Genomic DNA, 23,383 nt, shown 5'->3' with positions numbered 1-23,383 from the left:
GTAACAACTGAAAGAAATCCATCCCATTGTATTACCTGACTGACTTACAAAAACAAATAGTTCCTTTCTATCACCTTGAATTAATCTAATGTCAAACAAGGGACACATAGGGAACACAAAACACATGGAAGCACACTGACTCACAGGCCAATGGAAAAAGACAACAGGTATGTAAATCATGGTGGCTTTATTCTTGTTTGGTCCTTTACCATTAGACACGAGCAATATTATTTACATTTGTCTGTCCTTTTTGACACCCTCTACAACGACTCCTTCAAGGCTTTGACAAAGAAACACAAATTAGAGTTGTAATGTATGAAATGAATAAAATGTATTTGCATTTTTTATTTTATTAATTTGTTTTGGAATTTTTTAATAAGTAAGAACAACTTCTAATAGTAAGGTTTTGAGTATTTAAAAAAAACTCCATTAACATTCGGACTTTAAATTGCTATTTAACCTTGCTAAGTTCAATTCATGTCCATTACTTACGCCTTAATGATGGATCCCGATGCAGTGATGTGCCCAGGCGAGAGTAGCCGAGCGCAGAATCCCTCCCCAATCCCCTTTTGTGTGTATATATTTTTTTAATACTTAGAGGGGAAAAAACTGTCAACCATATCCAAAGTGCAGGGGACCAAAAAGACTAAACAAATAATGTATGCTTTCGTCAGGTTCTTGGAAGACGATATGTGCTACGCGTTGTCCGTGTCCAGTGTAACAGATTTCAGACCTCTGCACAAAACAGATTTTGATAATCAGAAGGTGTATCTGGTTCACAGAACTGAAGAGAATGGCAGCAGCAGCACAGGCCAGCCGTGCGAAGCACAGATCCTTGCCCTTGCAGGTAAGTTAGGACGTCTTTTTATATACCTTTTGTGTTGTTGTTGTTGTGTTTTTTTAAAGGACGTGCACGGTGATCGGATCGCTGCGGTCAGGGGCTGATGTGTGTAAATGTGTAATAGCAGCGTTCAATTGTTCGATCCGCTAACAGACGGACAGCGTGTTATCTGACACTGACAGCCACAACAACAGCACAGCAGCAGCAGCACAGCAGCGTCCTCGGTGGCTAGCTGGTCACACAGCTAGCTGGGGGGGGATGCTATTGCTAAAGTTAATATCTAGTTTAGCCCGTCATGCCTTTGTCGTCGCGCATAAGTCATCTTACAGAACGTGTGCTCTCATGCTAGCGACGCATCGACGGTGGCTGGCTGGCTGACACCTTCTAAATACGTGGCATGCATTCACACGGGGTTGTTTACAACTGCTAGCCAACGGTCGGCTAGCTTTCATCATGTGTTCTTTCCGTGTTAGCCAGTTAGCCGATGATGTGATCATCATGCACAAGCTGCTTGCTTGCTGCTGCTGCTGTTGTATAGCTGCATGCGCGTGCACGTCGCAGAGATGTCACACACTCATGAGGAAAGACATTTTGACAGTCGTCGTCGGTTTCGCATCGTGTCGCCTGTGTGTGCAAATGTTTTCATAGGCGGTTGTTGTTGCGGGGGTCGGGGACGTTGTCTCTGACTGTTTGGGGTTCGAGGATCGTGCTTATAGCTTGTTAGCATCTGTAGTAACACGTTCTTTACAATGTAATATAGATGCGCTGCATGCTGCTGGCAGGACAGTGTTTTCAATATGTCGTACGGGTGATGACAGCAGCCTAATGTCAGTAACGTCGTTCAAATAAAAATAAAAAATGACAGCCCCCAAGTGAAACGTCTTGAAGCAGGTAGGCTACAGTGGTTTCCTACTATACGACCATACAGTGACCATACAGTTGCCAGACTCGGGTGTTTAGCTAGATTACTAATCTCCTTGTCTCAGTCTGGGTTTAAAAGAACTGACTGATCTCCTGACGTCAGCTGCTTGCAAGCGTTGCTCTTGTAGCCTGGTTGTTGTTAGTGGCATAAGTTGGTGTAACTAACTAGTAATGTCATGTTCTTTGTGTGTGAAAGCTACAGTTGTACTATTGTGAATTTGAGATTGGAAATCTGAAATCTAATATGCCTCAGCCAGGCATATGGCTGAAGATAGAATGTCTCTTGTGATTCTTTTTGTCAATGTAGCTTCCTGCACACTTGTTGAACACGGTTTCCCCATGGTTTCATTTCTACATTCCACAGAATCAGTAGAAGAATTTGAACACAGTATAATGCAAAAGAAGATGAAAATTCCCAAGATGTCCATCAAGAATTCAGGAAACTCTGTTGAGAACCACTTTGGGGAGGAGAGACTGCCACTCAGACACAAAAAGGTAGGCTGAGCTGTGTCACGTCTTGTACCTTTTTGGAACACACAGAAGGCATGAGTGTACACCTTCATATGTGTACTGTACATGGCAGGGACTGATGGCATTGGGTATCAAACAACCCCCCCCCCCCCCCCCCCCCCACACACACACACACACACACACGCACACACACACACGCACACACACAAACACACACACACAAACTTTAAAAAGAGTGTGCAGCGTGTAGGGTTTAGTGTGTGTAACTAACTGCAGCAACCTCTAAATGTTAATATATACAGCAGATATACTCTTGTAGCTATAGTCATAACACAATGATGCATTACCATGAGCTTGGCCAGTGCCCAAAACCCCCTACGCTATTTTTACCATATGCTGGATTAACACAAATTCAGCACTCTGGACAGCTGCCCTTTCACAGACAAATCCTCTGAGCTGCTCATCAGAGAACCCTGTGACCCCACTCTCCCAGTTCCTTTGGAGATAGTTAGGACACTCATCACAGTTCAAACAAGCTGTTATCCAATCTATTCGCTTGTCACTTTACTGTATACAGTAGATGGGTGTCAAAGAATGCCCTCGTAATCTTTATTTTTGTTTTATGTTCCCTAAAAATAGACTTGTACTGTGATGCATGGATTGTGCTGTTGTCTCCAAAGAGTGGAGAAATGTACATATTTTCTGTCAAACATGGATAGGTCTACATCCAAAGAATTAGGATGTTTGACAGGTACTTAGTATACCTACATGAGAATTCCCTTTAACCTTTCACTCTTTCACCTTTCACCTCATTACATCCACTGAACTCTTTCTATCCTAAATGTCAGTGTCGTCTGCTTTCCCCCAGGTGCTTTCCCACGACCTGGGGCGGCCCTCCTCCAACTCCTCAAAGAGCCTGGCCGCGGTGGTGGCTCGCCTGGAGCGGAACGCCGCCAACTCCTGCATGGAGGGAGAGGAGGACCTGGAGGAGGACCGGCTGGCCGACGAGGAAGAGGAAGGGGAGGACGAGGAGGAGGAGTTGGAGGGGGACCACCATCATCACCATCACCATCATTACCACCACCAGCAGCAGAAGCAGCAACAACAACAACAACCACAACTACCACCTCATCAACCACCAGAGGACTTGGAGACAGATTGTGAGTCAGAGGTGGCTGCGGCCGTGGTTCCCAGGGTCTTGTACGAGGAGCTGGTCCTCAGCTATAGGCAGCAGGAGGAGGAGATGAGGAGACTGCAACAGGAGCTGGAGAGGACACGCAGGCAGCTGGTGCAGCAGGCCAAGAAGCTGAAGGAATATGGCAGCCTGCTGACAGAAGTCAAGGAGCTGAGGGATTTCAACAGGAGGCTGCAGGACGTGCTCCTCATGAGACTCGGCAGTGGTGAGAGACTTCACACATGCACGCACGCATGCACGCACGCACGCACGCACGCACGCACGCGCACACACACACACACACACACACACACACACACACACACACACACACACACACACACACACACACACACACACACACAGTAAACTATACAGTTTGTATTGCAGTTATACTGTAGCTGTTCATAATTGGAGCATATAATATACTGTACATTAGAGTGTTATAATATAGGACAACTCAGGCAGTATTCCATTCCAGTCAGCAGGGAAAACTAGAACCCAGTGATGAAAAACACTACCCTCAATGAACAGCCAGGCCATTCAAAGGGCATATTTTCATGGTTCTAGTTTTTTTGGGGTCTTTAAAGTGCAGATTTGAGTGCAGACTTTTTAAAGTCAGCTGTTTTTGTTAAGTAAGATCACATGGACAGAATTAAGACCAACTTTGGAAACAAATTAGTTATTATTAATAATATCTAATAAGATAGCAAATAGAAACACAGAAATTGATCAGATAAAAACACATGTGAAATCAATATAAACTAGAAGCAGTGCTCTTCCGAGCACAGGTCTCCACCAGGCCACACAAATCGGCCTGTTATAGCGCCACCATGAGGCTGATTTAAAAAATGTGGGGCAGAGGTTCTGAATTAGCATCCAGGGAGTGTGTGTGCTCAGTTTGGCAGCGATCGGGCCAACGGCGCCGGAGATTAGCTGGTAACAACCAGGCCACACAAATCGGCCTGTTATAGCGCCACCATGAGGCTGATTTGAAAAATGTGGGGCAGAGGTTCTAGATTGGCATCCAGGGAGTGTGTGTGCTCAGTTTGGCAGCGATCGGGCCAACGGTGACTGAGATTAGCTGCTCACAAACTGCGAGGACGCACGGACGCACGCACGGACGCACGGACGGACGGACGGACGGACGGAGGGGAAAACATACTCTCCCTCAGCCTTCGGCTGGTGGAGACAATAACAGTATGGTCAATACAATGGATGTAAGACAATTAACAACTACACAAGTGACAAACTAATCAAGCATTGGCAAACTGAAAAGGGGAGGTTTGCTTTGAGATCAAAGTAAAAAAGAAAAAATAAGAAGCTGGTACTGGTACTGGTACTGTTACTGTTACTCTCGCTGTTCTCAATACTAATTGGCCATATTCACATGGTGCCGGGGTAGAGTGTCCCACTCTCCCTAGTGATGTAAGAGCAAAATGGCTTCTGTTTGAATATGATAGATGACACTGTAGATACTTTATTAATCCCAGGGAAATATGGTTAACAAGTAAAAAACAAAGCCTATCACCAAGGGTGAAAATCTTGGAATGATGAGCATAGTACCAACTAAATGAGGTGACCACATTATTGTTTTACAGGTCAGAAGCACAATATTATCTCTAATTCTTGATTTTATGGGGACCCAGTAAAGGTTTTTGATAGTGTGATGACGCTATGTACTGTTTGTGTTTGGAGCCTGGGAACTGAGTTCTGCACATGCTGCAGTTTTCTGGCAAGGGTAGATGAAAGACCATAGAACAGAGCATTACAGTGGTCAAGTCTGGAAGTAACACATCCATTTACAAGACTGGTAGCATTTGGGGAAAAGAGTGATGGTCTGATTCAGGGCAATCTTTCTTAGATGGAAACATGTCGTTTTGTCTGTGTGATTGATATGGTGTTGGAGGGCAAGAGAGTCTTAAGTCCCAAGGTTGCAGATTTGTAGGGGGCTTGGACAGAGACACAATCAATTTCAATTTCTTTTACTGGTTTACAATGTGTTATTTGCTGGCAAAAAGTACATTCTAATTTTTGTTATATTTATTTATTTAAGTTATTAACATCCAACTAAGACTTAAATCTTTCTGAAGAGGACAGGGGGAGGGCAGAAGGCAAGCTAGAAGTCCTAACATAGATCTGAGCATCATTAGTGGAACAACAACAGTGGAGTGAGAGAACATGGCAATGAATTTTGCTAGTGGTAGCATGTACTTTATAAACTATAGGGCTCCGAGCTCTTTGTAGCTCCTTCAGTGACAGGGACAGAGTTAGATTTGTGCATGCCCAGGGAATGAAAACAATGCCTTTTAAACGAGGAGGACTGGAAGTAATGGAGGGCAGCACCATTCACTATTTCTACAAAAGCTCTATCCAAAGCAAATGGCTGAAAGCAGCAATCAGATTGAGAAGGACCAGAATGCTGACTCCTCCAGATTCCATAGCCCTGAGAAGATTGTCCATTACTCTGACCAAGGTTGGTTCAGAGCTGTGGTTAGGCCTAGACAAGACTTAAAGGGTTCAAAGGATTATTTTGGTCATGTCATGTGCATTGCAGTTACTTACCAGGTAACAACACTCCCTAGGATGTTTAACAAAATTGAGAGGTTGGAGATGAGGCTGTAATAATTACAGTCCCAAAGGGGGACCAGATATCACCTAAATGCCCAGACATTTTTTCACATGCCCCTGTTCTAGCGCCACCATGAGGCTGCGTGTATACATGCGGCCTGACGGTCGCTTATCTCCCGATTAGCGAGTCTTACTGGTAATAATAATTAAATCCTCATCCAAAACCAATATTCAATACTAGGGGCGCAACTATCCATAATTTTCTCAGCAATTATTCTATTGATTCATTTTTTAATAATTGAATAATCGAGAAGCTTTTTTCGTTGTACAATCAGTGATGACAAAAATAGCTAAAATAGGAAATTTACAAGCGTAATATGTGCTGTGAGCTTGTAGATCCTCCAGCTTTATTTAAAACAGAATCAAATAATAATAAAGAATCTGATTATTTGATTAAAATGTATTTTATGTATAATAATCGATGAGTTTGATCAACAGTGGCACCCCTACTCAATACCCGGAGGCTTCATTCATTTGTTATTATTTTCTTCCACTGCACAGCACGTCACGTCTGCACACTGTTGATGAGGAGCGTATCTGCTTTCAGTCTGCTCCCATGTTCGTAGACTTGTGAAACAGCTTGGGGCTTTTTCAGATAGTGTTGCGTGGGACTGGGAGTGTGACTGTCTGGTGTAGTTCTCCCCTTTGGCTAAATGGAATTAACCACATGAACCCTAGTGTCGCAGAGTGACTCTATAAGCAGATCTACAAGCTCGCAACAAGAGGTGTTGTGAACTTGTACAGTAGATAGGCTACTTTCGGCAAAGATATTTGGTGTAGGGGGAAAAGGAGGGGACCAATTTCATACTGGGTTTAAGTGGTTAACTTTAGTTTCACAAGTTGTAAAGCTTACTGTAGATCATGTTACATTTCAGGATTCCAATTCAAAAACAACAAAAAATAATTCAGGATTCCAATTCAAAAGAAGCAAAAATAGCCGATCTACAAGCTCAAAACGCATCGCAGCGCGATGCGTTTTGAGCTTGTAGATCTGCTGTTTTTGCTTCTTTTGTATGAGATACTAGAATGACAAAGTAGGACGTAGCAATATGCAATGTGGCCCTCTGGAGTGAAGGTGGAAATATAGTGGCCCTCGCCATCATCAAAGTTGCCCACCCCTGCTGTAGATGCTAGTGCAGTGTAGTTGATCTCAGGCATTGACACTAAGGCTTGCCCACCTGCCCCCGGCTGGTAAATAAAACCTTTGGGCAGGTGAAGTTTTCTTTCAGGTTGCCCGACTGGGCAAGTGCTCATTTGAGAGGGGACGCAACCGTCTATAAACACAACACCAGATATCTGTCTAAACACCTGAACATGGCCAGCGCGCTCTGTCTTCTCGTTTGTGGAATGTAACAAGTGTAAAACCATAGACATATTCAATCATAGCTATGTAGGCATTTAGATTTGAAGGTATTGAGGTATGAATTCTTTTAGCGCTTAGCCCCAGAAAGTAAAGAAATAAGTGTTAAATTGAGCGGTAATTAAAATCTTACCTACAGTATCATTTTATAATTGACACATTTCTTTTCGGGCAAGTAGAACATGACCTGTACTTCTGAGAAGTGCCTCTGAGACCTTGGTGTCAACCCCTTACATGTAAATCAGTTTATCCTCTACGCCAGTATTAGCAGTTTATACTAAGGTATTTAATATTTATAAATCCATTTCCATTTGCCGGCGATACAGTGCAAGGCAGTGGTCGGTTTACAGTTGTAAATAAATTGATCTTCATACTGTATGCACTTCACCTAAACTACTTCAAAAGCCTCCAGTGTGGCTGCAACAGACATTGTAAACACTGGGTCTGTTTGATGATGGGCTAAAGATTTACAGCTGCAATAATAACAATAACTATTATTCTATTGATTGAGTTTAATTATTTTTTATTCTTATTTTCTTCAACAAAATAGATTTTCGATTGATAAATCGATCGGGCACAAGACAGGCACAAACAACATAAGATGTATTTTTCGAATCCCCCATACAGTATTTACTGTCCCTCCCCCTTGCACGCAAAGTTGAAGAGACAAGCAACTGAAACATTTTGTTTCTCCAGAAAGCTTTAACATATTGTAGGACGGAAGACAGCCAATGATATGAACTAACAACTAAACTAAACAATTATTATTTATGATAATCTTTCATTTCATATCACACACCATTATTCACTGCTGTAACTTTCCAATGCCAAAAGAGAGAAATACAAAAACAACAAAGTTAAAATAATTGATTGAATCTATTTATTCAGTTAACAGTTTCAGGCCTAGTTCCCCCTAAATCAATAACCACCAAAACAAGAATGCACGGACCCAAAGTGGACACTCACCCAGGGCTCCAGGGTGCGAGCTATTAAGTCGCATATGCGACTTAATTTCATAAAGTGCGAGTTAAATTTTAACCAGGTCGCGCACGTGCGACTAAAAAAAAGAAAGAAAAAAAGACAATCCTCAATCGAGGATCGCCTGACGCCTCTTCTCTCTCTCTCGCTCCGTCTCTCTCTCTCCCTGACTGCCTGCCTGCTCCGCCCCTCCCCTTCTCTCTCTCTCTCTTTCACTCACATACACACACACACACACTCACACAATGCACACTAGCGTCGGTCAGTCCGGTGGTCGAGTCACACACACAGACAGATTCTCTCTCTCTCTCGCTCACCTTGGAATGGATAGATATCACATAATACTATCGCTCGTGGATGTTTCCACCGTTGGTTACATTAACCTACTGTTACGTGCGAAAACGTGCGAAAACAGCTGTGGGTCGTTAAGTTCCTCAGTGCCCAAAATGCGCTTTTCACTTCATAGACAGACAATTAGCTCAAATTAACGGCACCTGTTAACTTTTCTGTCTTTGTTGTAGCGTGTGTTCTGTGTTAGTGAGTGTGTGTGTGTGTGTGTGTGTGCGCGCGTGTGTGTGTGTGTGTGTGTGTGTGTGTGTGTCCAAGTGAACGTTTTCTGTTGATCAAGCAGCTTACTTCCCACAGTATCTCACTCCAAAACCATAAGGACAATTTTATTTTTCCATCCTGCATGAAAGCAAGCCTATTGCATTTAGTCTACGTTGTGCACGTTTAAAGTCATAGTTCTATATTGCCTTTGTTAGCCTAGATATTCGTAAATCTTTCTTGAATTAATGTCTTTAGTTTGCAAATATTTACTTGAAGCAAAAATACATAAAAACTAAGCTACAGCTTTTTTTACTGAGACATATTGTTATCAGGGTATTCAACAACATTATATCGACAACAACTGTCATCAGCATAATAAAGCTATGTATTAATACCACGCTAATACGCTATACAAAAAAAAAGATGGTGCTACCTAATTTCTGGTGGTGCTACCTAATGAAAATGTAGGTGGCACCAGTGCTACCTGTGAAAAAGTTAGTCTGGAGCCCTGCAACACCAGACATCCGCAACACAGCAGTAATTTGGTGTCTGTGTGGATCTGTCTGTCCATGGGAAATGCCTTCCAAAATGTGGTTGATAGGCCTTTGAGTGTGCTTCGAGTACACTTGACCATGAAAGGCAAAAGCCGGACTCTTCATCAGTGTGCATGCTTCCTGTTTTCAACACTCTGTAAGAGCTTTACCCATTAATAGGCCTTATAGCCATCTATCTATTAAACCAGCAAACTCACTCACACACTCACGCTCTAACGCTCACGCTTATCTACGTTTATCTATTCACTCGCTTCAGCAACTGATCCCAAAGTTCACATGGTATTGGCCATTAGCATTATACCAACGGTGACGGAGCCCGAATTTCATTTCTCCCAAATTAAAGCTGTTTATTAGCGTTTTCTTAGCCTGTTGTCTGGGTTACGGTCCGTTCCTCCAGGCCATCTGTAGCCCCACACACACACACACACCCCTCTCTCTCACAGTTAGGAATGTGCATTCTCTCTCTCTCTCTCTCTCCCTCTCTCTCTCTCTTTCTCTTTCTCACTCTCTCTTCTCTCTCGCTTTCACCAGGTGCGTTTGATGTGTGTCTCATCTTCCAACGGGTATGAAAAAAACTATGTAGAGCAAGCGCATTCATCCCCACTTCTATTCACCTAAATTTGCTGTTAAATTATTTGTATCCATCATAAATATACACTCCTCCATGAGCTGCTCCTTACATTATGATGCTCCCACATATTCTCACGCACGCACCAGTTACAGTAACTTTCCCCACAACCCACACTCTGCACATATTTTGGAGCACATATCTTCGAACGGGTAAGGTCTAGTTATAGGTAATTATAAGGATTTCTTCTCTATGGTTCACTTTTGTCACTCCTCTATCTCAATGATGCCCTTAATCTACAGCAGTGCATGCACACCCTTTTTTTTGCACAAAGTAGGGATGTGCAAGACTGACCAAAATCAAAGTCAATTATTGTTGGGGGGGGGGGGATTAAATCACATAGATTAAATTACCTTTAGATCTTTGGCCATAGGCCAAAGAACACACACAACCAACACAGTCTCTCTGAACCCCATTGTCATTCAGCAAGCACAGTGCATCTGTCTCCGACTAGAGTGACCAGTGGTTCTCAACCTTTATCTTTATGGCTGGCGACTGCCAAAATAAGTCTTGCTCCCCCGTTCGTCCTTCACGACGAACCGATCTAACAACATACACGCACTGAAGTAAACAATCACGTGCATTACGTGTGCACACTGAACAATATGTGCAATGTGCATGCATGCACACATACGGACTGCTGTAATAATAAGCCAAGAAAATACTGAAGCCAACTATATACTTAGGGGTTTGTAATGCAAGTACGTAGTGTTAAAGGGTGGAGTAATATTACCAATTAAAATACATTGCTCTGCCTGCAGGTCCAGTAACGTGGCCATCCACACTGCCCTGCCCTGTTTTGCCTCTTAATGTTTTGAAGAAAAACAGCTGGTTTATCTACTGTATGTGGCTCATGTGATTTGGATGTCTTTGGTGCAGGGATAGCCAACGGTTAACCGTTACCGTTAAACCGATAAGAAATTGGTTACCGGTAAGCACTAACGGTTAATTTTGACCGATAAAAAAAGAAAAGAAAAGGGAAATCAACCCATGTGTCACACCAAAAGCCCCGTACACCAATATCTACGCAACATCAAGTCACCAACCATGCAACTATACACGCTGTGGTCACACATTTCTGGACACCAATGTCTGTGTAACATCCATGCATTCATGCAACCGCGAGTCTGCGACGCTGCTGTACACGCTGACTTGTTCATCAGGAAACAAATGCTCCCTCGCCGATTGGATTTTACAAAACAGACCCCCGTCGTCACATTGAATCACGTTTAAGAAGAGCTTAAAACACAACTTTCTAATGTTACATGTTGATGACGTGAGGAACGCTAAAGTCGTCTTGGTTACATAGTTGGCTATGCGAAAATAACAAAGCTCAGAGTCGCAAATTCAATGATCGCTGCATCAGCACACACAAAACACGGGCGAGAGAGAAGGAAATGAATGAAATGGACATCACGTTTAGCCGATTCAACCATTCCAAAAGTCATACGATTGGAAGTTATTGCTCTACTACATGCGGCTACATGCGAGCGTCTCCGCCGTCTCGCTGCTGCCGCTGCTGCTGTTTTGTTAGGCGACTGCCAGGGAGTGCACAGAATTTTAGAGAGGCATGGGCAGACATTTCTAAAAGGGCCTTTTCAGACGGATAAAAGTTAAGGGCGCAAGCCCCTTTTGCTGTATGTGCGCACGTGCCTGGCGAGCGCATCACATTAGACTGATCACTCATTTCAATCCCACCGTTTCTTTGCAAAAACACATTTCTTTTAGAAAACATTTGTATTCTTGTTTGTCCCAGTTTTATTGTTTTTAATGTGTAAATATAGCACTTTATTATGGGGAAAAACGTGTGTAGGCCTATTTTCCTTTTTTAAATCGCTAAAATAGCGCATTTTTTAACACATTTCCTTAACGGTTAATTAACTGATAAGGCCTGACGGTTATCGGTTAAGAAAAAATCTCCATTTGGCCATCCCTACTTTGGTGTAATATCTCCTGTATAGCACAAAGTAGTATTTCCAAGTGGAGATGGCCAATGGTGATGATAGCTCTAAGACTATAAGTATTCAAGTATTCAATGCTGAAAAGACATACTGTAGGATAATCTAATTTGCTTTTCGATGAATAGGCCTACAGTATAATGACCAGCAGTTGTTATTCTCAAGAACTTCAAATGCTTCCACTCCTATGTTGGCCGACATGTTCATTCCTTCTACTGAACATTAATGTGTTTAATTTGGAGCAATAAACTTGAGAGTATTGTAAACTTGTTTTGCAATTATACCATTATGTTGTTGAGATCTGAACGGTAGTGGCAGTAGTGTGATGACAAAAGGTTTCATTGCAGTACACCTCATTAGACCAGTAAGAGCTAGTCTGGCGAGATGTTGGCACCAGCCACCCTGGTGGGGTTGAAAGAAGGAAATAGGCTACTGGCTAGACCATTTAATGGACAAGCTAAAGATTAGAATTAGGGTTCTGTATGGCTAGGGTTGACGTGCGCTGACCAACATTAAAAGTCAGCAGCTACATTGGAGCTTAGTTTGGGCCAGCAACCAATCCAGCTTAGCAGCTGTACTAAAATAACTGTTTGTCTTGAGGCATAGGGAAATACGCTAGACAGTACCTAGCTAGTCTAAAGCGTCATTCCCACCGGCCACGATAAAGATAAACATATCGTTTTAAAAATCACTCTCAACTCATGGTAGCGTCCACACCACAACGATAACGCCAACATAATTGATGTGAACGCCGACATCGTTATAGTTATCTTTATCGTACCCGGCGGGAATGACGGCTAAAGACCAGAAAATAGAAGCACTACTATGAGGAGCATTGCCTTGTTAACCTGTTTTCACCCCACAAAGCTATGCATCACGTGCACATTCTCAACTTTACTTTCCCCTCGTCTATTGCCTCCCAGAACCTATGCATGATAATGGCACTCAGACAATCAAGGCAGAGGTGGTGGAGCCTGTGGTCGACGTGCAAGAGGCATGCCGAGAAGAAGCCAACACCAGCTCCAGCCTCTCTCCCTCCCCCAGAACTGTCTATACCTTCAACGATGGCAAGGTCAGTCTCTGTGAACATAGTTTCCTCTCATTACATTACGTATCTCAGTTTCTCCTTTTATGACTGGCTTCTCTCTTACCCTGTTGTCTTCGGTATCTCCGCTCGTCTCCTCTGTCTTGTTTTTCAACCTGACCTTATTTGCCCCTGCCAGTCAGCTAGATTATACTGAGTGACCCCACTTAACCACTCTGACGCTCCGGCTGATCACTTCCTTTTTATTCTTATTCTCAATCCTTGGCTCTCTGCCTGCTGTTGGTGGTGGGAAGCAGCTTTATTTCATGGGAAATGCTCTATTTCCTTCAACACATGTGAACCTGGGAACATGCGGTTATAGTTAATCAGCCTTTTCTCTGCGCCATGGCTGCCCTACCCTAGCAAGTAAACAAGCTTTAGAAGATTATTATTGTTCCTGCTAGCCTGGCCAGCATCATCATCAGTGTTTATTAGGCGGTTAGGTCCTTTGCTCTCCCCACCGCTGTAAGTCAGCCTGCGTCCTGTCTCTGATGACAGGGAGGGAATTGGTACTACAAGCTCTGGGGCCCGCGGCCACTTCAAGCGTGAAGAACACAAGCAAATTAGAACTCTCCTGCATCAGGGACACCATATTAATTATTTGCACCGGAGGAATTTAAAGTGACTGACAGGTTAGCCGTAGGAAGAGAACAAGAGGGAAGGGGAGAAATAAAGGGGGACGAGAAAGAGAGAGAAAAATAGAAAAGAAGGATGTGATGCAGCAAGGGTAAAATAAAATGTCTAACTTGAGGATCTTGACTGCCGGCCAGGGGCCTGAAGCACATTGTTCTGACAGGGAGAAACCTTTTGGATGGCAGCCTAAAGCCTTTGCAGTGATAAGACAGGAGTGAAGGCAAGGGAGAGCCACACAGGGAGATGCATCCCTGCTGCATTAGCGCGCCAAGAACACCCAGGGCAGGCCGCCATGGCTGGCAATTGGCTTTTTGGCGTCTTTTGGTGCGAATGTACGCAACGTGTCAAAGTAGTTTGTAGAAAAGTTAAACAGGCTAAGTACACTATGGAGGTAATCCAGGATAGAAGCACCCGCTGGTCCAAGCTTATTTCTGTGCTCTGTACTGCACTGTGAAAGTGGTCAGTGGTGCTCCCCAGGATTTCTATTTTGGCTGAGAAGTGAGCCAGTAAGATGAGCTCAGTTGTTGTTGGCTATGATCCAGTTCTGTCCATTGTGTTGCTGAGATTTGTGGTGTTAATGTGTCACTGGGTTTGTTTTTCTCCAGGGTTTAGAAGGGTAAAACAATCTATACTGTATTACAACGTATGCAAACTATTAGCAGATATTGTGGCTTATTTGCATTATAAATTGTTACAAAGGTAACATTTCCTTTGCTTGCCATGATGTCAGATAAACTTACCATACTGTACATATCTTTTTTTATTATTATTATTATTATTATTATTATTATTCCTGTACAGTGTTTCTTACCTCTCAAAGTAGCTGGGAGAATAGAGAAACTTTATGGCCACATTTCAGATTTACCACTTTTTCTCTGGTGGCAGCTGTTAACCGCTCTGCTTTTAAAATAAGATTTTTATGGTTCTCTTTTTGTCTTTTTATTTATTCTTTTGTAATACGGTACCAACTTAAAACAATTATATTTTATTTGATGCCAACTGTGTTACAGTATAATGTTTACTTATGCCAAACTATATACAGTATAGTTTGGCATAGTGGTTTTCAAACTTGCCATGCCACAAAAGCGCTATATAAATGCATTTACCCTACCCTTTTCAGTACATCATGTGGATCACACTGGAAATAAGTCACATTTTGTTTATTCTTCCTCAGTTATATGAATTCTTACTTTTGTTGTGTGTTATCAATCACCACTGACTACTACATCCACTATCACTTTTTTTGCAGGTGCACCTGGGCGGTGGGATCTGGGTGGAGGAGGAGAAGTGGCACCAGCTACAGCGGACCCAGGGAGACTCTAAGTTCACCAAGAACTTGGCTGTCATGATCTGGGGCACGGAGACCCTGAAGAACCGCAGCGTCACTGGAGTGGCCACCAAGAAGAAGAAAGATGCCCTGCCCAAACCTCCACTGTCCCCCAGCAAGCTGAAGATAGTCAGAGGTAAGACTCTCAGCCACACTGCACACCTGGCACTAACAACATGCATCCATCAAATTGGAATGTCAAGGCTGTCTGCACTAGCACCGCCAAGGCAGCGCATCAAGTAAACAACGTACACACCCTGGACCAAGATCAATATCACTGTCAATGCATCTGTGCACAGTGAGTCACAGTGGTCTTTTGGGGTATACTTGTCGCTAAAAGTTTATAACAGAAAACTTTACATGTGCCAGCAGTATGAAAGCAGACAAGTGACTGTTTTGAGATAACTTTTTCTTAAGTTATAGGCCCCTCTGGAATTCTTAATGGAGCTGCACAGGACCCTTTGGGAGAGACAATCAAAGGGTGCTGTGGTATCAGGGCGAGACAGGACTTGCTGAGGCAAACGTCAAAAAAATAGAGACAGGACATCTGTCAACGCGCCAGGGAAAAGAGGCACTCGCCTCACCTTTTGACGCTTGCAGATGGTTTGGACAGCCTAATTCTTTTTATAATGAGAATTTCTGGCATTTGATGCTATGCATGCAGATAGCACAAGGTGTAGAATCTGCCTGAATTCATTAAGGTAGAAATACAGTCATGGGAATTTAGTAAAATGTTATGGAAATGTCATGCAAAGGTTTTGGAATTTAATTCGTAAAAAGGCATGGGAACCCTGTTTTAAGCTGACAGAATTTGAAGATCACATAAGAAACGTTTGCATGTGCCGATTAGATGAACTATTATCAATGTTAATTATAAACACCTTGGTTTACAATGCAGGGAAAGAACGTATTATGTTTTCCCCATTGGCCGTTATGGGTATCATATTAAGTAACCTGTCACTTTTTCTATTTAGCCAGCCGAGGTACTGATAACATCGTTCCCAGACACATTTCTTTAAGCATATGTCTTGGAACTTCCGTTAATTCCCCACCCTGTTCAGCAGACATAATAACACCATTTGCATCATCACCAAGTCTGACTTCTGTCACTCTCTCTGCCCCAGAGTGTCTCTACGACCGAGTATCTCAAGAGACGGCAGACAGTGCAGAGATCACGCAGAGATTGTCCAAAGTGAACAAATACATCTGTGAAAAGATCATGGACATTAACAAGTCCATCAAGAACGAGGAGCGACGGGAGTCCAAGCTGCTCATAAGACAAACCGTCAAGATGGAAAACTTCACCTACGATGGCATGTAGTGTTCATCTGTTGTCACACCAGCGCCTTCTACCCCCTCTGTGGACTGCCAGACAAAGATGAGGGGAACTTGGGTAACGAGGAAGGTGTTTATTGCAGTCAAGGGTTTGTTAATTCGACACTTCATAGTGAGTGAAACATAACATGAACAGAATCCCTTCTTCTCGGCAATAGAACAGCTGTACTGTTCATCAGCACCCTATTGGTCGGTTGGCTAGCAGACAGCTTTACCCACCCAGTAAATGCAGTCAGAACTTGACTGCATTAGTTTGAGTCAGAAAAACTGGTGTTTTCTTTTTTTTTTAAATGCTTTTAAATGGTAGAGGTGTGGAAACATGGTTTTTCAAGGTGTGTGTTTGCATGAGGAAGAACAGAGGTTAATAGATATAGTTAGAAAATAAATCAGCGCTCAAGCTATTGTTCTGTGTCAGAACATAATTTAGAGTCCTTAAACTCTGTAGATTTAAGAGATTATTTCACTTGGTAAACTCTTCTGATGCTATGGAAGACGATGCTAGCTTGTGTGTTGACTAAGATGTGGAAGAGATGTGCAAGCCATTTTAGTGGCTGACCACTGGATGCAGGATGATTGATTGTGTACTATTGGTACTTATTACTTAATGCATGGAATAGGATCTTGGTGAATAACTAGAAGCACTTTTACAGCAAGATATGAGATATGTAAGTCTTAATTGGCAATAGCCATATTGCACAGACATTCTGTTGCCCCTAGAGATTAAATCTTAGTCTTGCGTTGCCAGACGATCAGAGATCTCTGCCTGAAAGCCAATCATGTCAACCACCCCAACGACTTTGGATTGGTTCTGAAAAGCTTTTTTTATTTTTAGGTCTCTAAATTGTTTCGACCCAGTTTCAGCAACAAAAGCTGGGAGATTGTCCTCGGTCTCTAGTTTACCAAAGTGTTTAGAGACTGATATGTGAGTCGAATGAACTCTTAGTGGGCGGTAATTCTCATTTGGCCATCCAGTTCTGTAGCATAGCATTGTTGAAGAGGTTGGGTATGTGCCGACATCTTGGCAGGAAGTGCATTCTTACACAGAACCACATGCTTTCTGATGTCCTTTATTGATTCGTCAGCTATAAAGGAATAGTAATTTAATTTTGACTCCCCCACACTGAAACATGTCTATGATTAATCAAGAGGGGCAAAGGACTCTCCAACCAGATGTGATGTTCTAGTGTAACTCTTAATCAAAGCTCTTCCCTACAGACATTGACTGTTTAAGGAGTTGTAGTGGTACAGGCATATTGATGCCTAGGAAAGGCCTTATAATGGATTTGGCAATCACTGGGGGCCTGTGTGTGCCCCTGGATTTTCTAGTAAGCTGTGATTGTAAATGTACAGTAAGCATAAGATGAAGCTTCACCTGCACTTTGCTGTGAGAATGTAAAGAGGTAGCTAGGTACTGTATTTTCTATTTGAATTCACACCGTTGACGCAAGCTGAGCTGAGTCACGTTGCATTATACGTCCCTTTGGAGTGGACCACACAGCTGCAGCTTTGTGAGATGAGACTAAGGAAAGTGTGGAGCACTGTCCTTAGTGTGGAGCAACGTTAGCCGTGGGTAAAGCTGTCTGAGGCACTATCCTGTGCCGCCAGTGTTCTCTAGACCTCCTGCGCCCCATAATAAACCCCTTGTCTTTTTTTAAGCTGCACCACAGGGGAACTGAGTAAGGTCGCTCTAGTGACAACTTCCTGCGAGCCATGCCAACAGAACTTTGGAAGATATCCGTTTTTCTCTTTCAGTTTTCATGTTTTTATTTTATTTTATTTTTTATTCTTTCTCTTATTTTTGTTTTGATCCCAAATGGTTTGTGGTGGCTGGCTGTCTGCAGGCTGGAACTAAATGCTGCAGATTGAAATCTCAACTGTGACCTAGCTGTAGCTAACTGTGAATCTGCTGCTGCAGAGCTGCCCATCAAGCCTTTTCTTATCCTCACAACCTTCTACATTTTGGTTGGTTTATGTCTGTCTGTCTGTCTGTCTGTCTGTATGTCTGTCTGTCTGTCTTTTTGTTATTTCTTACACTTCCATCAATATTTTGTTGTTACCATGTTCATAGATATTTTAGTGTACATAAAATGCATCTTTCTATTTTTCACCAAACATGAATATTTCAGTTTCCAGTTCTGTTATTTACCATTTTAACTCTGTTGTATATTTTTTTGTTTGTTTATTTGATTGACATTGTAATTCCTTTGTTAACTGGCTTTTTCTTTTTTTTTTCTTTCAGGAATTGTTGGCTTTAAGCTTGATATTGTATCCAATTGTAGATCACTGTTATCTACAAACGAAAAAAAAAGGAAAGTAGTAACGCTCCCTTCCCCAGCCTAAGTGATCTCCATGTAAAACATGAGAGACGAGGCTACCCTTGACATGATAGTACTTACATTGTTCCACAGTTAGAAATAAGTTATTCAATAAGCCCCTCTTAGGCTATGCTCTTGTCTACCACAGGAAGACCATACAAGGTTCTGAATTGTTGCATTGTTAAACCATGTGAAATTAGCGGTCAACATGCAGTAGGTAACACAAATAATTTACATTTAATGCACTTTAAAAAATCTGGACAATTTCTCGAATCTTAAGGAATTTTATTCGTCCAAAACTTTATTTTTTAATTTTAAGAATGTGTTTGTTTTTTTCCTATGAGGAAAATAAGGCCCAACAATCAATGTTATTATGAAGCACCTTAAAACGACACCAGCCTGTGGTGAGTTTTAGACTTCTGGTTTGTTTTAGTTTTTTTGTATGGGAAGAACGAGTCATGGGAAAAAGAAAGAGTTATCTTTTGCCAGATGCCTCCGGTGTGCCAGTCTGCTACAACTAGTTTGTGATGTTCAAGACCTCCAAAAAGTGTTATGGGGTGTTTTAAACACCAGGCTTCCTGGATTCTGAAAGTCCAGCATGGCTCCCACTTGCTTGACCCATAAACAGTTTATCCTGGCAAATGGGTGAACAAAACAAAAAACAACAACTAAAAACTCCCAACAACAGCTCAACTGTCAACTTGCTTGGCTTTCTAGTTTATCTACTCATCTAAAGCTCTTTAACAATGAAATGTGTGCGCTGGCAGGATTATGTGCTTTAACTGAATGTGTCAAGATGCTGGGTGTGTACAGATATAAGGTATATATACAGTATATAAATATAAATACATATAGATAGATTAATAGATAGATGATAGTGTATTTTTTATGGATGACTGGTAATAATATGCCAAAGTATTGAATCCCAAGATAAAGGTAAAGGTAGGGGACGCTGATGCTGAGAATCAGCGAGGTTTGCACAAAAAAATGGCCCTTGACAGGGTTTTAGAGCTTATATTAGTGAATCTCAAGCCACAGCAGAGAGAAAATTAGTTATGTATTTTTTGGTTTTTCTAAAATATATCCCTTGTTCACGGTGTCCTTTTTATAATTTCTATACAAAGCCACACATGAGGTTTACGTGCTAGCATGTATTAAACGATACATGCACTTGCAGCTTTTACATAGTGTTTAAAATAAGTCTGCTGTGTAGTCCCACCTTGCTGAAAATTATGTGACACGTTGTCATTGCAGTAGTTGTCTCTCTTTGTTTTCTCTGATGCCAAAAAAAAGGGGATGCAGTTTAAACAGTGCTTAAAATAGAGTATTAATAGAACTATTACATCACCTGTAATGTTAACTTCTTTGTCAAAGGCTAGTTTCCTTGAGCTCGATTAAGCCTAATCCTTTAACGAAAACCATCTTCAGAGGATAATCTGTTTCTAAAGTATGCTTTTAACCCAGATTTGGTTTTCTCTGTGTCTGTGAAGCCAGCCCATGTCGGATGTAGTGAGTCACATGCTGAGGACCAGTTCAGTATAGCAGCACATCAGCAACGCACACACACACTCACGCACGCACGCACACCAGTAAACACACTGGCCGAGCCATTGATTGATGTCACCATTGGCTCTATAACATGCCACCATACTGCCCAGTGCGCTTCACAATGACTTTTCATTAGAGAGTAGGGACATCACTTACTCTGTGGTCCCTGTCCAGTGTTATACCGTATATAAGTATATATTATATTTAAAAAAGTGTCCTGTTCTGCTAATATTGGTATGGACTGGATATAGGAGAGAAAAAAATGGTGAAGAAAATAGCATTTCTGCCAGGTCCTCTTTGCTTGCATTTTTTTGCTTAACGTGTTAACAGACATCCTGTCAAAGTGAGGAATCGTTGTGTTGCATTTTGACAGGTTCATAGGAGATATCAGTCTTAGCAGCACTGTGTGAAACAGGATCAGGAACTTACATCCACCAGTTCTCTGAGATTTGAAACAACTACCTAAGACCCATTACTGTTTAAGCCTCAGATACAATGTCAATCTTATACTCCCAATAAGACAGGCGGGAAAAGGAAACATTGTGGGCTTATATTTTTTTCTTACAGTAACTGTAGGCATTCAAGGCTCTGCAGTGATATATTGTATACAATCCACAAACCGGTTCTACTTCATCTAGCTTCACCGTCCTACCTCATTGCTACTCTGGTGTTTGTTTGTCAGTGACTGTAAACTATGTATGTATATTTTAGGAAAGTTATACCTGAATTACTCTTCTCTCAATCTGTACAGCATATAAAACTTATAAAACACCTCAGTACACAAGATTATCATTCTTAGGGTGTAAAAACAGTTTTATGACCTGCTTTTAAGACGCTGCTGTAAAGAGGTGTCTGTGTGTGTGTGTGGGGGGGTGGGGGGGTCGTCTGTGATAATGTATCTGCTCTTTGCTATGTTGTGCAGTTGATTAGTGGGCGTTCTGTCTGTGTTCCGCTTTCTCCGATTTCTACTGGTTGATGGTGCTACCAGCAAACAGGTTCTTCAACCGATCTGTCTCTCTCTGACCTCAAATGGTGCTACGTTTTTTCTATGTTTTTATTCCACATTCAGCTATTTTATTCAGGTGTGTGAATTACCCATATCCCACCAAGCAAATCGAATTTTAAGCCAAACTTTTTAGCTGCGTGATTAACCTCCATAGTATCCGCCGACTGCTATCCATCCAAAATATTGTAGCTACTGTAGTTGTAGTTAGTTATATTATATTCTCAGCTGTGAGTATCAACCGTACCTCAAAACCTGCCGTTTCTCAATGGATCATTTGCTTCTAGAACTCCCTTTGTGTCTACCGATTGTATACGATTGTGTACAATGTCAAAGTATATTATGGAAATATGCATATTTTAAAGGCTACATCAGGCTTCAAAAGTTGAGTACTTGGCTTGGCTACAGTACATCATTCTCAAGTGACTTTAGAACAGTAACACTGTTGCATACTAGGGTTGGCTTTCCTTAAGTCTGAGTTATACTTGGTTCGTTGCGCACTGGTGTCCCGCACCAAATACAGTATGGATTTACAAGCTCATAAAGCATAGCATCGCGTTGTAAGCTTGTAGACCTGCTATAACTAAGTATAACTCAGACATTATTACAAAATCTCATTCGGACTGGGCAGTGTACAACTGTACATTATAGTATCTGTAGATGTGGTCCTCAGGAAAGAACTGTTTTTCTTTCTTGTGTCATAGCAGTTCAACACAGCTTGTGTTCACAGGGGAACTATTCACTCCATAGTTCCTGCTCTGTAAAATCCTTGGTGTTAATTTAACTCAGAGAGTGTTCAAATGCAATTAGAGTTATATTCAGTATTGTACGGTGTGGATATGAAAACCAATTACCTGTTTGGAATCCAATTGAGTTTGTTAAATGTACTGTGTACCAAAGAGGGCCTTTTTGGAGAAAGAATGAAAACACACTGTGTCCCTTGCCATGTAGATCATTGAAGGACTTCCATGATGACATAACTCTAAGGGATCTGTTGGATTTATTATTATTGTTCAATAATGGGTTTGTTTGGACCTCTGATGAGATGCTGGTTTTATCTGATCACAAGCTGTGTGTTCCCTGCTTGTCAATCACCCTTTGATGTCCCTCCACCTTGCTGCTGAATATAGAATTATCTGAAAGATATACGTATGAAAATGTACTTATTTCTTTTCTTTTTTTAAGATGTCAATGATGTTTTCTCATGAATGCATTACTGTGAACCAGAGTGGTAGATGCAGCACAGTACAGCAAATGGGCTATAAGATCGAAGAGATTAATCACACTTCAAGTGCTAAACGGGTACAGTGGAGTCTAATGGTTAATATACAGTATATGACCATGTCAGGCAAACGAAAATAGCCAATCTACAAGCTTGTGATGTAGATAAGCTATTTTTGGCAAAGTAAGGCTTGGAGGTCCACTGAACCAGTGCACCAAAGTATTTTGAAGTGTGTATGTATAATTGTCCTGTAGGGTTGCTGTATATGTCAATAAGTATGTATTTATTCTCTACTCTGACCATGTCTGTGAGTGTGAATTGTGCTGAGGAATCTCTCACAGCTTGAGAGCCAGGGGTTTAGATATGGAAGGGTTGGTGTACTTGCAAACATACAAGACCTTTCTTTCACCAGCTTCATGGTCCAGGTCTAAAGGTTTCTGTTTGACAAAATGTGTAAATGTGTTGCTGTGATTGCCTGGTTCTAAAACCAGTATGAGCTTTAGTCAATTCCTCAGACTGTCACACTCTGAACTGGTACACATACACTGAACTAAGATCAGCCCAGTGTTGTGTGTATATGAGTTAGAGTGTATGTAAAGAGAGAGGGAGATTGAGAAAAAGGGAGAGGGATTGGATTTGTAAAGGTGTCTACAGAGTTACAGACCCCTGAGAAACCGAGCCAGAGGGACAAAAGAGTGACTTGTTGTCAAATCTGTACAGAACGAAAAAATCTATTCATACTTCTGAACTATGTGGAGTCATACTTTAAAGCTCTGGTATATAACGTACCTGTCCATAATAGCTGGTCTAACTACAACACAGTGGACACCAGAGGCCTGTCTTTGACTGTT

General features: G+C 41.9%; 2 protein-coding genes across 2 annotated transcripts in view; both read left to right on the top strand.

The window, feature by feature from the left end:
* agbl4 (AGBL carboxypeptidase 4) overlaps positions 1-23,383 on the top strand; it is a gene marked incomplete at its 5' end in the record, with an annotated part of 446,034 nt that overhangs the window by 336,941 nt on the left and 85,710 nt on the right. The gene's annotated exons all lie outside the window — the stretch shown is intronic.
* bend5 (BEN domain containing 5) lies at positions 658-21,071 on the top strand (the record flags this gene model as incomplete). The annotated part of the gene is made up of 6 exons (XM_080723997.1): positions 658-847; positions 2,127-2,257; positions 3,102-3,633; positions 12,989-13,137; positions 15,032-15,245; positions 16,234-21,071. The coding sequence occupies 6 exons, from the start codon at positions 658-660 to the stop codon at positions 16,428-16,430; spliced, it is 1,413 nt and encodes a 470-aa protein (XP_080580123.1). The 3' UTR covers positions 16,431-21,071.

The sequence above is a fragment of the Nannobrachium achirus genome (assembly GCF_963921795.1).
Source record: "Nannobrachium achirus genome assembly, chromosome: 1".
Lineage (NCBI taxonomy): Eukaryota > Metazoa > Chordata > Actinopteri > Myctophiformes > Myctophidae > Nannobrachium > Nannobrachium achirus.
Note: the sequence above shows the minus strand (reverse complement) of the source record. Positions and strands in the feature narration are given on the sequence as shown.